The sequence below is a fragment of the Triturus cristatus genome, chromosome 5_1, assembly GCF_964204655.1.
Source record: "Triturus cristatus chromosome 5_1, aTriCri1.1, whole genome shotgun sequence".
Classification (NCBI taxonomy): Eukaryota; Metazoa; Chordata; class Amphibia; order Caudata; family Salamandridae; genus Triturus; species Triturus cristatus.
This window is the reverse complement of record NC_140587.1, coordinates 646,969,230-646,985,488: the sequence shown is the minus strand read 5'-3', so window position 1 is coordinate 646,985,488 and position 16,259 is coordinate 646,969,230. Positions and strand designations below refer to the sequence as shown.

The window sequence follows — 16,259 nt, the reverse complement described above, 5'->3', positions numbered from 1 at the left end:
CCTGCTGCTTTCTATGTGTCCCAAAGTGGTTTCCCAGGAGCTCAGCCCATGGTGAGCCCTGTATACTGCTCCTGGCTTTTCTGTGCGACTTGCGCTTCACCTTTTTGTGTTTTGAGAGAAGTGCTTCCCTTGACTGGGGATTGAGCGTGGTGCTTGTTTTTGAGCTTCCACACTGCTCTGCCAAAGGGAGTTTGACTTGAGGATTTCCCCAGCAAGAGCGGTGCAAAAGAACTTTGGTGACGCCGCATGGGAGGACACCTGCGGTTGTAAGCTGTGCATGATCACGCCACAGGAAGTTTACCAGCATGGCCCGTGCCATGACAGACAGGGTCCCTGAGTGCGGAAGGTCTGTGCGGCCCGATCACCTGGTGGGCTAGGGTGTTCCATGATTATTTTGCCTACAAGGGAATCCTGAGTTGTGGCAGTGCACCGCTGTGAGCCCCCATTGGCTGAGGTCTGTGGCAGAGGTTCTCCCCAGCTGTATCCCGGGTGCAGGCGATCAAGGTACGCAGAGACCCTGAGCTGCACTATAACAAGAGACACGTCAGCCCCACCCCTGACTTCAGCACAGGCAACACATCGGCAGCCTGGTTGTACTTGGGCTGACTCAGTCTCCGGGAACCAGCTGACCCAGACCATTGCTGCAACAGCCCATTGCTGCAACCCCTTCTGGTCAGACAGCCCCAGGCACCATCAGGTTGTGGCTGCTCCGCACGCTCACGGGCAGCTACATTTTATATGCAGACTGCGGGGGACCCCAGGGTTTGTGGTCCTATAGTAGGTGTCCCCCATTTACCTGAGAGGACATACTTTGGAGACATCTTATCCACTTCAAGGGGCATGAAAGGGTGAGACCTCTATGGAGGCCACCCGCATCCCCGAGTAGAACCAGATTGCCATGTGGAAAACTGCTTCTAAAAACATTATCATATTCCCTGTAATCAGCCCACAGGCGCTGCCATGCTCTATGTTTAGGGCCTAATTATTTCGTCAAAAAAAGAAGAGGGGGACCAGGAGCTAGTTATGGTCCAATGTCCGTGCTCCACTCATGACAGTTAAATCAATGAGGACATTGTTCCCTGTTGGCGGTGAAACAAAAATAACGATCACCTGCTCAACATAGGTAGAGATAGAAGAAAGAGTGTAAAAGGAGGGGGGGGGGGAGAGAGGAGGAGAGGGGGGTAGAGGGAAGATGAAAAGAGGCAGAGAGAAATTTCCCCGGTCTCAAGGATCCAATCCCGAAGGGGAGGACTCTATGTAGCCTCTAGTTAGCCCTCACACACCCCGAGGGATGTCTTGCTTCATCATTGGGCTTGTTGTTGCTCCTCGTCGGGCCGGCGCTGCAATGCCAGATGGTCCCCCGAAGGGTCTCTTTATCGGAGGTCTTTTAAAGAGAAAAGCCGTAAGGTGAATGCGGGTATGTGGGCTAAAAAGTTGTGAGGTGGATCCGAGAGGTAGGTGGTTGAGTGCGTGCAAGGTGTGTGAGATAAAAATGCCTAGGGGTGTCCAAAAAGTGAACTTTAATATTATGGAGCCTCTGGCAAAGTAAAAAGACCAAAAGGTCACGGGGTCACTAATCAGCGCAAGGTGCTAATGTGACTTTAGTAAAAGGCCGACATGTTTCACGCCTAAAAATGCCCGAGCGGGTCAGTGGCGTTTCATCAGGACCAAAGAAGAGTGAAAGGTTGTGCACGGTGAGGACGGGGGTGCCAGAGATTGGAAGGGTAACCCACGTCTAAAAAGAGGTTAAAAGTGGTACGGGGCTGCGGGGTACAATGACCTGGTCAGCAGGCAGCCGCTGGCAGAGGGTAGGTGCTGACTGAGCCGGCACCCGACGCAACCCAAATAGGGCGCTGGCAGCCTCGGCGGAACCTAGGAAGCCCTTGTCAGAAACACGAGGGTTACACTAGTTTGGTACGCTCTTCTTGTCCTTGCTGACCAGGTCATTGAGCTAAATGCAAATCTGGCATTTAGTTGTATTTTATAGAACAAAATGCATCCTGGATTTTGGACTCGAAGGCTCATATCATACGGACAAAATTATAGCAAAAACACAAGTACAGCAAACAGCCTCTAACATTCTGGTTGTTCATGGTGTTCCCATGCTATTATTTTGCATAATTATGTGCTGCTGTATAATGCTGTATTTCCAGGAATTTCACATAATAAGCATAAAGTGGAATTTTCTGAATTATCCAAAACATTCCAGAGTAATTATAATTTCTCCCAGGCCTAGTTGTCAGGTGAATTGTGCTGTCTGATGTTCAGGTTAAACGAAACGGGAGACGTGTGTTCCTAATGTTACCTTGCTTAAGATGGACTTCAAACCACATAACAGCCAACTATAATTTGTTAGCTACGGTCTGACAAGAACACCTCCAGCACTGGAAAACCATTCAAAGAATCCTGCCCATTTCTCCCAGAGCTACATTAAAGTTTTGACAACCGCGTTACAATTGGCCACAGACCGATAACGCCGGCTTAAAATCTCTGATCAACAGGGCTGAAGGATGCTAGCAGGTCCTCCCTGATGTCAACAATTGTGGACCCAAATTGCCTATCATGAATAATTGAAATACATTGGATAAATTCTTGTAATTGTTGTGTTAAAGTAGTGAAGCTCCGAGTGTTGTGGAGGTTAATAAACATCATCCAACCTCAATCCTGAGGCCGTTGATTCTCTTGGGGATTAAGAAAGCCCACTGAGTGAACCCAAGTAGTGTTCTTAGCATAAAAAAAAGAAACCTTTTATATTACACCTTTTTGTATATATAGCTTTATCTTCTGTTTGGACATTTGCAGGTGAGATCTTCAATGTCCACTTTGGCATGTGTACTCACCTGCTGTGAGGTGCCGGGGTGGAAAGGTCTATGGGGACACTTTGCCTTAAGAGCAACAAAGGGTGCTTTTGAAATGAAGACGTTTGTAATGGTATTCATATGGCATGAACCTAGGTGAGAAGCTACAGAGTAATGAACCAGCGGTGGCTGGAGACTTTTAAAAGTGGGGTGGCACGTGCAGCACATAAAAGTTAAAACATTTCCTAAAGTACAGACATGCTCACATTTGCATTGCAAAGTTGATCGGGGCACATTCTATTTATTGGTATGTTTTATTTATATAGAATGTGTACTGATTACCTTTGCAATGCAAATATACCTTTATTTAAAATACATAAACAAAGAAAAATATCCTTACCTTGACGATCTGATCCTCTGGACTCGCACTTCCAGGCAATGCTATGCATGCTGCGTAATAGCATTCCAGCCAATCCAAGCAATGCTGCCATGCTGCTTTTAATGCCAAACAGCATTAAAGCACTGCCAGGATTGGCTGGGTCAGGGAAACACAACATTCCGTCAGAGACAGATGAGGCCGTGTTGAAGCACTTTCAGCTCCCATATAGCGTTGATTATGGAAGTCAGAGCTGAGCATGCCATGCCGGCCATGGGCAAAAATACGGCCAATCTGACATGCGCTGTTCTTTAATACAGCCTCAATCAATCGCCATATTGCTCCACAGCCTCGCCCCTAAAGGAACCAAATGCTTCGAGATATGGAGTCTGGGGTTTAGTGGCTCGCAGTAGGGGGGTCAACGCCCCCACACTCGTATGGATGAGCCACCCATGTAATGAACAGAAGGGCGAGTTAAGAACGTTCATAAAAGGCAGAGAAAATGATGGTGCCTCACATGTGAAGTGGTGATGTTCTGTTAAATGGTGAAATAACTTATTTCACTATTCTTTTTTTGAGGGTTGGTGCAGTAACGCTGCATGGAAGCAATATTGCAGATTTCATTGTTTATGGAGAAGCATCTGCCACCAGGTTATGACCTAAATTCGCTGTTCCTAGATGACGAGGCTGGCATGCTTCATACTTGGACAGAGCATTTATTACAAGAGATCCACACCTGCATCCCCCATGATATTATTCACCACAGAATGGACATTCCTCTTCTTGGAAATTCAATAGAACCACCTCTTTCTAGCGTAACAAGCCTTTGCCATTACAGCATAGGAATTAATGAATGAATGATCAGACTTGGAGAGCGAGATGCTACTCGGAGTGTCCAGCCACTGAACAGACAGATAAATGATCCCTAATTTTATTAATCAATTAGACAAATAGGTGAGATTTTAACATTTTTTGAAAACAGAGTTTATTACGCTTATCAATAAGTTTAAAATGGTGAGGAGAGATTTAATGTTTTCAAGTTTATACTCAAATGCATAGTATAGGAATGCACGTTTTAAGTAACTATGGATTACGTAGACACCAGACAATAACTATGCATAGCTCACCAGTACATGCATGTACATTCAGATCCTGTACTTCTATTGTCTGCTCGTTTAGAAAATATGAAGTTTTAAAATGGCTGCATCTCAATGATTAATAAATGAATGAATATTTTGTAATCTTTTATAAAAAAAATATTTATTAAACATACTGTCTATCCAAATTGTCATTATGATCCAGTAAACTAAGGGCATATACGCGCTTGCAGGGTGCTGTTGCAATGTATAGTTTTACATTGTGCAAACAGTTCAGCAAACCCAATAAAGCATTTTCCATGATGCAGCCCGAATGATTCAGATGTTGGACATACCTTGAGCTCTAGCAAATGCTTTGCTGACTGGATTTCTTCCTGCATGGCTTGGTTTTCTTCTTTCAGTTTTCTAAGGGCTCGATCCCTCTCCTCCTCTATTTTCTGCATCTGAAGCCTCAGAAAATTCACCTGCTACTCCCCAAGCACAACATTTTAAAACATTGTTTTAGAGTTTCATATCTAAACCAAAACACTTTTTTTAATGACTAAACATTGTAGGAAACAAATGAACATGTTATGTATCATAAGAATAGACCTATGAAACATCAGTACAGAAGTCACCTATGTGAATAGTTAGGAAAGTGTTAAAATTATATATCGTACAAGTCACCCTCGCGGGGCCAATACTAGAGATAGATGTGCTTTCTACCAAATAATCGATGATCGAAGATAACGCTATCCAATCAGAGTGATTTCAAAACAAAACATGCAGAGGTGGGAAAGGTGGTCAGGGCAAGACTGAGATAAAAATGCTGTATACCCATCATGAACAAGCATTGGCAAATTCAATATGCTGGGGTTTGTGCTACATGAAGTGTTTGCCAATTGTTGGACAACTGTCCTAGAAAGAAAATCTCATAATAAAGTAACATCTTGGGCTGCAACAATACGGACGCCTAAAGTTGGATGCTTTGATTAACAAACTGAATTAGCTGAGGCAAGATATACCCACACAAAAGAAGGTTCTGAAAAAGATTCAAAGGTTGTGTTGTGTGGTGAATTTAAAGGGCATACAGAGCAAAGTATAACATACCAGATACTATTTTTTTTAAACAGCCATTCAATGTGACCCTCACTTGGGTTAATGTATGCAAGCAATGAAAAGAAGTTTACACACTGTGGGTCCTCTTCAATTTTCCATTAACTCTGTCCCTAACCTGGTGTTATGAATACTGGAGTTGCTATTAGCTCTAAGAGGGCAAAGTTAACAGGGGTTTATAAGTGGGATCCTTTGGTTCCCTTGGTTTGATGTTTTGTCTGTCATATGCACTAGGCCCAGCCACACAAGTGAGGTAGCATTTGTATCAGAACAAGTGGGGGAACGCTGGGTGGTAGGAATTTTGTCAATTCCTGCTCCTTCCGGAAGTTTACATCACAGAAATGCAAGGAAACCATGCAATTTTAGGCAAAGTTAGAGGTTTATAGAGCATTGTGGGCAAGAAACTTTGTGGGATCCACACAAGGAGTACCACCCTTTACTTCCCTGGGTATCTAGGTTTCAGAAATGTCCAGGTTTGGTAGGTCTTTCACGGTCACAGTCAATCCTGGCCCAAAAAACGCTGCTACCAAATCAGATCATTTTTGTGAGAGGAAATGTTAATGCCTCCACATCCCGTTTTGGGCCGTTTCCTCTTGTGAGCGCTAGGCCTACTCACACAAGTGAGGTACCATTTCTATAAGACGACTTAGGGGAATGTTGGGTGGAAGAATGTGTGCGGGTCCCCGCAGATTTCAGAACTTTCCATCATAGAAATTTGAAGAAAATTTGTTTTTTATTCATAGTTTGAGGTATGCAATGGATTTTATGTAAAACAACCTGGTGAGTGCAATGCAAGTCACCCCTGCCTGGAGTCCCCTAGGTGCCTAGTTTTTAACAATATACAGGTTTGCTGGGGTTACCTAGGTGCTGGCTGAGCTAATGCCCCAAATCCACAGCTACCCCGGCACTGCACTTGTACTCATTCATTCACCAAGGCACTGCACTAGCACTGGAATGCGCCTGGAATGAGCATCCCTTGGCACTTCGTTGTGTGGAAGATATTGCTGCTTTTAAAAAATTGTTAAAAACTCATCTTTTTATTTAAAGTCAGGTTATGCTCTGTTTTCCCCTTGCTCGCGCCGGGACACTCCTTGGAGTAGCCGTGCGCACTATAAATTTAAATAACATAACATAACTCACCCATTCACCCAGGCACTACACTTGCATGTGATGTATGCATGTTGTATTTTGGGCAGTTTCCTGTCTAAGGCACTATGCCTACCCGCTCAAGTGAGGTGCCATTGTTATCAGAAGACATGTGGGAGAATTTCTTCTGTAGGTAGATTAGCGTGTAGAAAAGAGGATATTTTGAAGAATACTTTCATCATATGCTCATACAGGTGCCCACAAATTTAGAGATGTGCAAATAACCACTGTGCCTAAACTCCAGATCTTCTGCCCATTTCAGAAATATACAGGTTACCTTGATACCTATTGTTCACTCTACATATTTCACCATATGTGTATACTCAGACAATGAAAAACCATTGCACGATGCAGCTCAGTTGTTGGCTCTGGGTACCTCGGGTTCTTGGAGAGACTACAAACCCTATATGTCCCCACAACCAAAAGGGTCTAGCAAACTTAATGGTACATTGATTTTGTAAATCGCTATTGATGACAGAAAGTTACAGATGAAAACATTGTCACAAATGGCAGTTTTTTCCTACTCATTTTCAATATTTCTTTATTTCAACAGTTTATTTTGGAAAACCTTGAGGGATCTACACATATTACCCCTTGCTGAATTTAGAATTTTGTCTTCTTTTCAGAAATCTTTATCTTCCTAGGCCAGCCGTCAGTTTCACACTGGTTTGCACCACAAACTGGAAGTAGGTTGAAAGTACAAAAATAGGAAAAATGGGCTACCTCTTAAAAAAATGTCAAAACTGTGGTAAAAATTCATTCTTTTGATTCATCTTTGCATGTTCCTGAAAGATGGAAAGTTGGTGACTTTAGCACATCAAACTGTTTATTGATGCCATTTCATGATAAAACCAGACACTTTTATCCAGAGCACTTTTTACCTATTTTTCGCAAAAAACTCAAAAATGACCTATATTTTGGCTATATTCTTGGTGCCTGCCAGGGAAATCCAGAAAGAACCCCTTCGTACCTTTAGACTCCCCAGGAAGTTGGAAAAAAGGATGTACAATTGGTGGGGATGGCTTATGTGGACAAACAGTTATGGAGGCCTAAACACAAACTACCACAAATAGTCAAAAAAGGCTTAGCACGGGGGGTGGGCGGAGGGGGCTTTCAGCGAAAGGTTAGTTTGAATACATTTCAACAACAGACCGTATATAATGCAACCCTGGGTTTGAAAAATCATATCTCTTAATAATAAATCAAACCTGTATACAGGATACAATTTCTAAAACTGAATCATCATCTATCGCGAAGAGCATAATTTCACATAGTTGCAATAGATATCTGCAACAAACTAATACTGCAAAGCCCCAAGAAAGTGAGGTTGAATATTTGAAAAAGTGCTGGGCAAACATTTCGAACAGAGCAGTTAGTATAGCTGTAGAAGTTTTTTCCAAATGTGCAATTTTGTGAGACATCTTTTTTGAAGACTAATGATTTTATGATGAATATAGTCATAAGAAATGGATTAGTAATGTTCCACTTCAGAAGTTTAGAAGTGTGTTTATTAATGTAGATTAGTTATGCCTGATTTTTGCAGACACACAATTTGATTTAAAAAGTATGCTGTTTTGGTGTTTTGTTCATTTTGCTACTGCTCATTACCCTTCCAATCAACGTCCGCCTGCGTGTCTTCTCTCCCCCAAAGCCTTCAGAGAGCACAGGACAATGTAACGTAAACTCTTCTTCTTCGAATTCATGTATTGTGAATAGACTTTTCTTTCTTTACAGAAAGTATCAACTTTGCAAGGTCCTTCCAACGGTGTATGGGTCTTTGCTTGAAAAATGTTTTATAATGTGTTGCGCAGCCCCAGAATACACTGCTGTTGCTGTCAAAGTAGATTTAGTTTTCCTTTCCTTAGAAATGGGTTAGTGTTTTTTCAGTGAAAATCTTTATTCTGATTTGCTTAATATGTCTTCTCCCGTCATGCCATGCTGTACCTGCTTTTTAAGCTTAATATATTTTTATAAAATGTGTTTGAAAGCTCTTTAGTTTTGGAAGGGAGGCAGAGTTTGCCCTTATATCAAGGGATGCTGTCCGTTCCATTTATGGTTTTGCTGTTAATTGGGACTTAAAATAATCGAGTCTTTGACAATGTACTCTGTATCTAAGCCTTCATTGTATTATTTTGCATTTCTTTGTAATGGTGATTGAGAATTTTTGTAATAAATCCCTTTAACACAGCTCTGATCTAGAACTCAGCTTTGAGTGAACCCATTTAATTCTTGCTCTGCTATCTTTTGTTGGGTCTAATGTTGAGGAGGGTTGTGACTTTCATTATAAGATCAAGAGTACAGGACCACAGCCACAAGTGGTAAATTTTGGGGGGGGGATTCTAAAATATTGGGGTGCATTAGAATATAGGGATTCAGCTCCCACATAGGTTTCAACCAATATGCCTCTGAGTCCTTTTACAAATTATAAATAAATAAAATTATAAAGAATACATTTATAATTTTGCAAATTTATTATGGATCTCATGTATTTTCACAGAACATTTATTTACTGCAGTTGCTAGTTTTCTCCATCCACTTTTTGAGAGTTGTTGCCAGAGTCAAGACTTTTTCCTTACAAAGTTCATTGTTTTAAGGCAAAATTGAGTCATTTTTATTTTGCATGTTTAATCCTATTTTCTTTCCATTCATCCACCTACTTACTAGTCTCGGTCATGTTATTGGAACTCCAACTCATTTATTCTGGGGTCTTCCAATAACATAGCAGACTATTAAGTTGGATTCAATATAACCATGGATGGGTTAGCATCTGGGTCCATTTATGACGTTTTAAGGGCTTTCCTGAAAGGGTTATGTTTGATTGATTAAAGTACCACAGTCAGTTCTACCCCCAGAGTCAGGTTCTCAACCCAGCTTCCTTGTATATTTACTTAAATATTTAAAATAGTGGGTGATATGGGTTCTGGTGGTCAATCTGTCATCTTAGAACCAGTGATCCTTGGTTTGAATCTTAGCCTTCACGCTTGATTGAAAAACACAGGAATCCAGGAAAAACACTTACTTCGACTGTGCCAAAATCTAGATATCTGAAATGCATTTGTAAATATTTTAAATGTGATATAATTGTCAAATGTTAAGCTGTAAATTGACACTTTTTACACAATCTTGTATCTTAACCCAAAACCATCTTGATGAACAGTCCTTAATTTGTTTTTCAGCTAGTTTTTTTCTACATAAATAGGAATACATGCATGTGTTTTAGGCCACTGACCATAAAAACATCATACAATGTACAAAGTTTGCAATACAACACTATTACATGTAATTGTACAAGAGAAATACAAAATTATTAGTAAAAACATTATTTTAAAGCATCTCTTAAAAACTGCCTTAATGTTAGAGACATTGAGGGTAATAGAAGAGTAAACAAAAACGTAATAGCATGAATAATTCTCCTAACCACACCCATTGATCAAAGTCATGACATTCTTCTTTAGTCAGAATGATTTACTCTAGAGAGTCAGACCAAGTCTATTGGGTAATAAGAGGATGGAGAGTAGTATCTGGGGCAGGTCACAGATAATCAGACAAACTCAGAATAGTTCTGATTTCACTCAGTAAGTGGATTGATTTCTTGCTCATTATGAATTAAGATTCCAGTTAAATGAGTTAACTACACATGTTTTTTAACCAATCACCTTTTAAGTATAGTAAATTAATTCAGCTCCCAAACATTGCCTCAAATTATTTATTTGACAAACCTAGTTAACCTTCATAGAATATTACAAGTTCTATAAGAACACCACTCTAGAATCTCATTCATAGAGTTTTGCTTTCTGGTAGGCCTTCCCTTATGAAAGTATGAAAAAGGATTTTAATGGCAAAGTGACAGCTACAACACTAAAGGAACAAATCAAAGCACAAGAAGTAATGCCTTTAATATTGAGCTGGGCGGAAGAGAAAGAGCGCTCATCCAACACTTACTACCCTCAGTGGAATTGAAAGATTTTGGACGGGCATCTGGGGGTAAAAAGACAGCTCACTAGTTGCCACTTTCACAATGAAGGATGAAATGAGCAGAATCAGTGAAAGAACTCATATGTAGGATTAAGTTTGGAAAGGAAACTCCATTTTGCACACTCTTTAATGGTCAGATGGAAGACCAACTCAGATTGTCATCAAACTAAATATCCATGTATTTATAATGGTTCACAACCTTGTACTTCCTATTCAATCAATTCTATAATCAATCAATCAGGGGATTGTAAGCACGCTACTTACCTGTGAGCGTCTCGAGGCGGGAGTCATCAGTGCTGTTCAGCCGAAGAGCCAGGTCTTGAGAGTCTTCCTGAAGGTGTTCAGGGAGGGGGTATGTCTGATGTCTGTTGGGAGGCCGTTCTAGCTCTTGGCCACGATGTCAGAGAAGGATCTTCCACCGGCTTTAGCTCTGTGGATGCGCGGGGTTTCAGCAAGGACGAGGTTGGCAGATCGGAGGTTTCTTTGGGGTACGTGAAGGGTGACTGTCATTGAGGTATTTGAGTCCAGTTTTGGGTAGGCATTTGTAGGCATGGGTGAGGAGCTTGAAAGTGACTATTCTCCACGGGGAGCCAGTGGAGCTTCCGTAAGTGTTGGCTGATGTGCTCAAGTCGAGAGATGCTGAGGGCGAGTCTGGCGTGGTGTTCTGTGTCGTTTGGAGTTTGCAGAGTAGGGACTTGTTTATGCCAGCGTAGAGGACGTTCCCATAGTCCAACCTGCTGGTGATGAGTGCATGGGTAACTGTCTTCCTTGCCTCAGGGGGGATCCATTTGAATGTCTTGCGGAGGGTGTTGAAGCTGCTTGAGGCTACGGCGTTGACCTGTTGGTTCATGGAGAGGGATGAGTCGAGTACAATGCTAAGGGTTTATTGCGTGGTCCATGGAGGTCAGTGGGCTGCCGAGGGGGTGGGCCACCAGGTGATGTCCCATGCTGAAAGCGTGGTTCCAAGGTCGAGGACTTCTGTTTTCTCAGAGTTGAGCTTTAGGCAGCTGTTGGTCATCCAGGCTGTGACGTCCTGCATTCCTTTCTGGAAGTTGAGTCTGGTGGTGGTGGGGTCCTGGGTGAGGGAGAGAATGATCTGGGTGTCATCAGCGTAGGATACAATGCTGAGGCCGTGTTGTCAGACGATGGCAGCGAGGGGGGCCATGTAGACATTGAAGAGGGTCAGGCTGAGTGATGACCCCTGTGGGAGCCTGCAGGTGATCCAGTCAAGGGCGGTTGCTTGTATGCCGGCGTAGCGTAGTCTGGCCACGAGTGTGCAATGGGAGACGGTGTTGCATGCTGCTGATAGGTCGAGTAGGATCAAGGCTGTGGTGTGGCCTTGGTCGAGGAGGGCATGGATGTCGTCTGTGGGGGCAAGTAGGGTGGTCTTGGGTCTGTGGTTGCTTCGGAATCCGGATTGAGATGGGTCAAGGGTGGCGTTGTTTGATGAATCTCATCAGTTTCGCATTCACTGTTTTCTGTGCGACTTTAGCAGCAAAGGGGAGAAGTGAGATGAGCCGGTAGATCTTGAGGTCCGTGGAGTCTGCTGATGACTTCTTGAGCAGGGGCCTGACTTCTGAGAGTTTCCAGTCATCTAGGAAGGTGCCGGTTTCGAAGGTGGTGTTAATGATGGTGCGTTGTAGTTCAGGTGCAATGGCGGCTCTGTGGTAGATGTGCAGTGCGCAGGGGTCGGTGGGGGCCCGAGTGGATACCTTTCATGGTCAAGGTGGTCTCTTGGGCCATGATTGGTGTCCCGGAGGAGATGGTGGGCTGGCTGTTGTGGCTGGAGGGAAGGCCGGCTGCGGAGTCAGGCGAATGATCGACAAAGTTGTTGTAAAAGGTTTTTGATCTTCAGGTGGAAGTAGGATCCGAGCTTATCGCAGAGGGGGTGATGTTCGTGTCTTCGCTGCGGGGATTGGTGAATTCCTGGATGACAGTGAAGAGTTACTTGGAGTTGCTAGAGTTGGCTAGTATTTTGTTGTGAATGAAGGTCCTTTTGATAGTTTTGATTAATTGGTGGTAGTCTGTCATGGCGTCCTTGTAGGTGCTGTAGTTTCCGGGTGTCTTTCTGTTTCTCCAGTTCTTCTCCAGGTGTCTGCAAGTCAGTCTGGCTTCCTGGAGATAGGTGGTGAACCAGGCGGCTTTCCTGGGGCGCTGTTTGTCAGGGTTGCGTAGCGGGCGAGCTTGTCCACACAGTTGGCGCTCGAGGTGTGAAACTCCCTGGCTGCGAGGTTGGGGTCGGGTGCCACGGTGTGGTTGTCTTGGATGATGGTGGAGTTGAGTTGTTCATTGGTGACTTTACTCCAGTTCCTTCATGGTGGGTGTGGGGCTGGTTTGGGTGCCTTGGGTTTGCTGACGAGGAAGTGTACCCAGTGGTGGTCGGTTCAAGGGTGTTGCGTGGTGTGGCTAAAGCGGATGCTGTTTCCTCCGGTGAAGATGGGGTCGAGGGTGTGTCCTGCCCTGTGGGTCGGTGTGGTAACGAGTTGTTTAAGTCCGATGTTGGCGAGGTTGTCAAGGAGGGTGGTGGAGTTGGGGGTCGCTGGGGTTGTCGAGGTGGAAGTTTAGGTCTCCGATTAGTATGTAGTTCATCGAGGCTATGGCGTGGGGAGGGATGAGGTTAGTGATGGCAGCAGTGAAGGGGGTACGGGGGGCAGGGGTGGTCTGTAGGCGAGGGTGCCGCAGTGTGTGGAGTTGGTCTGGATCTGGAAGAGGAGGTGTTTGGCAGAGGGGAAGGTATCGCTGGAGGTGGTGAGGCGGAGGTAGTTTCTTGTGAACGATGGCGAGACCCCCTCCCGGGTGGTTGGGGCGGTCTTTCCACTGGATCTTGTATCCATCTGGGATGGCAATGGTGATGTAAGGGGGGGAGGAGGCGTTGGTCCCGTTTTTTGTGAAAAATGCGACGTCAGGCGAGATTAATTACAGCAGGTTCCAGATCTCCAGGGCGTGTTGAGTAGGATGCATCTTAGGGCGTCGGTGGCATCGGCGACCGGAGCGATGGTGAAGGTCTGACGGCAGTGGCATCAGGAGAACTGGCTGTGTGTTGTGCTCGGCATGGCCTGTTGGCAGTCGCTGTGCCTTCTTGGGTTGAGTGTGAGGAGGGCGGTTGTGTTGCAACGGTGGATGGTTCGAGGGCCAGGGTTTCTGGCGCTGGCCACGATCAGGTCACGGACGAGCACAGATGGGCTTGCCTTTGGAGTTGCAGGCGAGGAGCAAGCGATGGGTGGGCTGAAGGCGGCTGGATCCTGAGCAGCGCGGGCAGCAGCCTCAAACCTACCTGGAGGCAGGTCAGAGGCCTGAGAGCAAGCGACTGAGCAAGCGGAGCTGCTGGGGAGCTGCAGGGGAGTGGGTAGACCTAGACAGAGGGTCAGGGGGACCTTCTACAAAGACTAGAACTTGTGTTACCAAGGTTTTGTTTTGTTAAATTACTGTGCTCACAAAACGTAGCTAAGCAGGTAACTTGACACTGAGCGTCTTGTGTATTTAATTGGATGCAAAGTTCAGAAAGAAGCAACTTTAAAAAAAACACAGCAACACTCTTGAGATACCCCAAGTATGAGGGCTTCATTCAAAGGATGGCACTGTTCACCAGGCCAAAAGCTGACAAATTCAGGAAGCAGGTATATAATGCATTTTGCTAAGCTCCACAGAACAAATGCATGACAGGACATGTTCATGTTCAGGAGAGACCTTCCTTATTAATGCACCAATACCATGCGCAATAACCATAATGGGCTTCATAGAAATAAAGAGACTCGTTCAGAACAATGCCACAGATTTCTTTTCTTTTTTTTTTTTAAGACTGCAGTCCTTCTGACATTCAGTGTGTATAAAAAATTATGGAATTAAAAAAAATCCTCATTAAATATTGCCAATGTATTTCTCAAATATTCTAGGAATTTCCCTGAGATTTGTCCTGCTCCTTCTGGTATCTGTGGCAGAGGACTCACAAGAAGGAAAGTGGTCAACTTTCAGGATAAGAGCTGACCAAGAAGCCACGCACACAGATAATTAACTAGAATTTTGAGCATTAGGGGCTCTGTATTTTATGGTCACTGTCTGGGGGTTAAAGGCAGAATACAATCGATCAAAATGTTAACTGGTTTTGTACATGAAAGTTTCAGTCCTAATACACCCACAGATAATCACATGCAACTGGTAAAATCTAGTTAAATTAAAAAGTTCCAATTAACCAAATGAGGTTTATAAATTGGTAACATTAACAGATGTTGACAGGAGCACTCTCCATGTCTCGCAAACATGAATTTTAGTTGATCAGAATAAAAGAAATGTGTCAGACTAGGAGACCATTGTCCTAAACTAGATTCAACTAGTTGCTAGCGACTAGATCCAAATATTCTCCCAATATGACATACATTATTCTGCATCGACAACAAGATTTGGGTTGTAGTCTCTCTGCCGAGTGAACCTTTCATTTTTCGTAAATAGACTTAGTTATTCCTTTTGTGTACATAACTTACTGTGTTATTTTCCTCTATAAATGTGACCTCCTATGATGTGCAGAACCCTTCCAGCGAGCTCCAGGTGCCCGCTTCAGCTTTACTGTTGTGCATTTCTATGAGGGATTGCACTTCAACTGATTACATGTACACCAAAGACATTCTTCAGGTATGTTTACTGCTTAATTTTGTTTTTTCATGTCCAGCAACATCAGATTAAATTATTTGGTTTCAGAAAGATAAGGTGTAAAAACATGCATATTTACCTCCTCTTTCTCCGCACACTGTTTCTTCAAATCCTCCAGTAGAGAAGCCATCTCTTTGTTTTGACGATCTGTATAGGATGGTTTTAAAAAACAAAAAAGATTATACTTGGGCAATAGCAATATATAGATCACTGTTAAGTCTCATAGTTAATTAGCTTCTTCAAACTTATGTACTAAATATATGTGCCAAATATTTGGTAATCATCATAAATTGTTAAAATAATGATGAGAAAGGGGCTACCTTAGCAGGAATTGTCATCCAACTGTAATACTTTAACAAAAACATGTTTTGGGACTTACTCGAGCATTGAGAATATATACAATACTACAACGTTACAATGTTAAACTCATTATCTGATATAACAATTACTTACCTTGAAAAGGTACATGAAAATCTTTAATTCTACTCCTTACTGCAGATTCAAATGACTGTGTGGCCTATGAATAAAGCCAATACCTTACACTAACAGAGCAAGTTTACAGATCAATCAATACACAAATTCTCTTAGTTAGACAACAAAAAAAAGTCTACAAGGACTGCACTTCGGATATAATTCAGCGTGATGACGTTGTAGATATAAACACTTGAAGCAACTGTCTCCAATCACAATGATGTATGGCAAATATGTAAAATCACATTGAAGCAAACTAAAGTAACAATGAGGATGAATTACTTAAAAGGACAAGGGAAAACAGTAACTTCAAACAGAATAAATTAGATGGTTTAGGGGAACAATACCTCAGAAAACAGATTCAATCAAATTCGATTGATACAATTCAGTATATTATACATTATCTTGCTTAGCAGGATTTACAGCGAGGACTGATGTCTAACACTAAGCAGTTGTTAGACATGACATCCTTGTGGTATTCCCCATAACATTTGGCCTTCCCCCTTCTTGTTTGCTGAATTCGTTTTTGTTGGTTTTAGGATTCTGTGCATTCACGACCGTTAACCAGTGCTAAAGTGCTTGAGATATCTCCTTCAAACAAGGTGTCATTAGAATACACCTAACATTTAATTTACTCTTAAGTCCCTAGTAAATTGC

At 43.1% G+C, this 16,259-nt stretch overlaps 1 protein-coding gene across 2 annotated transcripts in view; it reads right to left on the bottom strand.

The window, feature by feature from the left end:
* The window catches only part of LOC146831328 (kinesin-like protein KIF20A), a 445,700-nt gene that overhangs the window by 7,165 nt on the left and 422,276 nt on the right, over positions 1-16,259 (bottom strand). For both annotated transcript variants that reach the window (XM_085605605.1, XM_085605604.1), the window contains 2 exons: positions 15,211-15,278; positions 4,607-4,738 (listed from right to left, as the gene is read on the bottom strand). In XM_085605605.1, the coding sequence (XP_085461731.1) occupies positions 4,607-4,738; positions 15,211-15,278 (200 nt within the window). The remainder of the gene's footprint in view (positions 1-4,606; positions 4,739-15,210; positions 15,279-16,259) is intronic.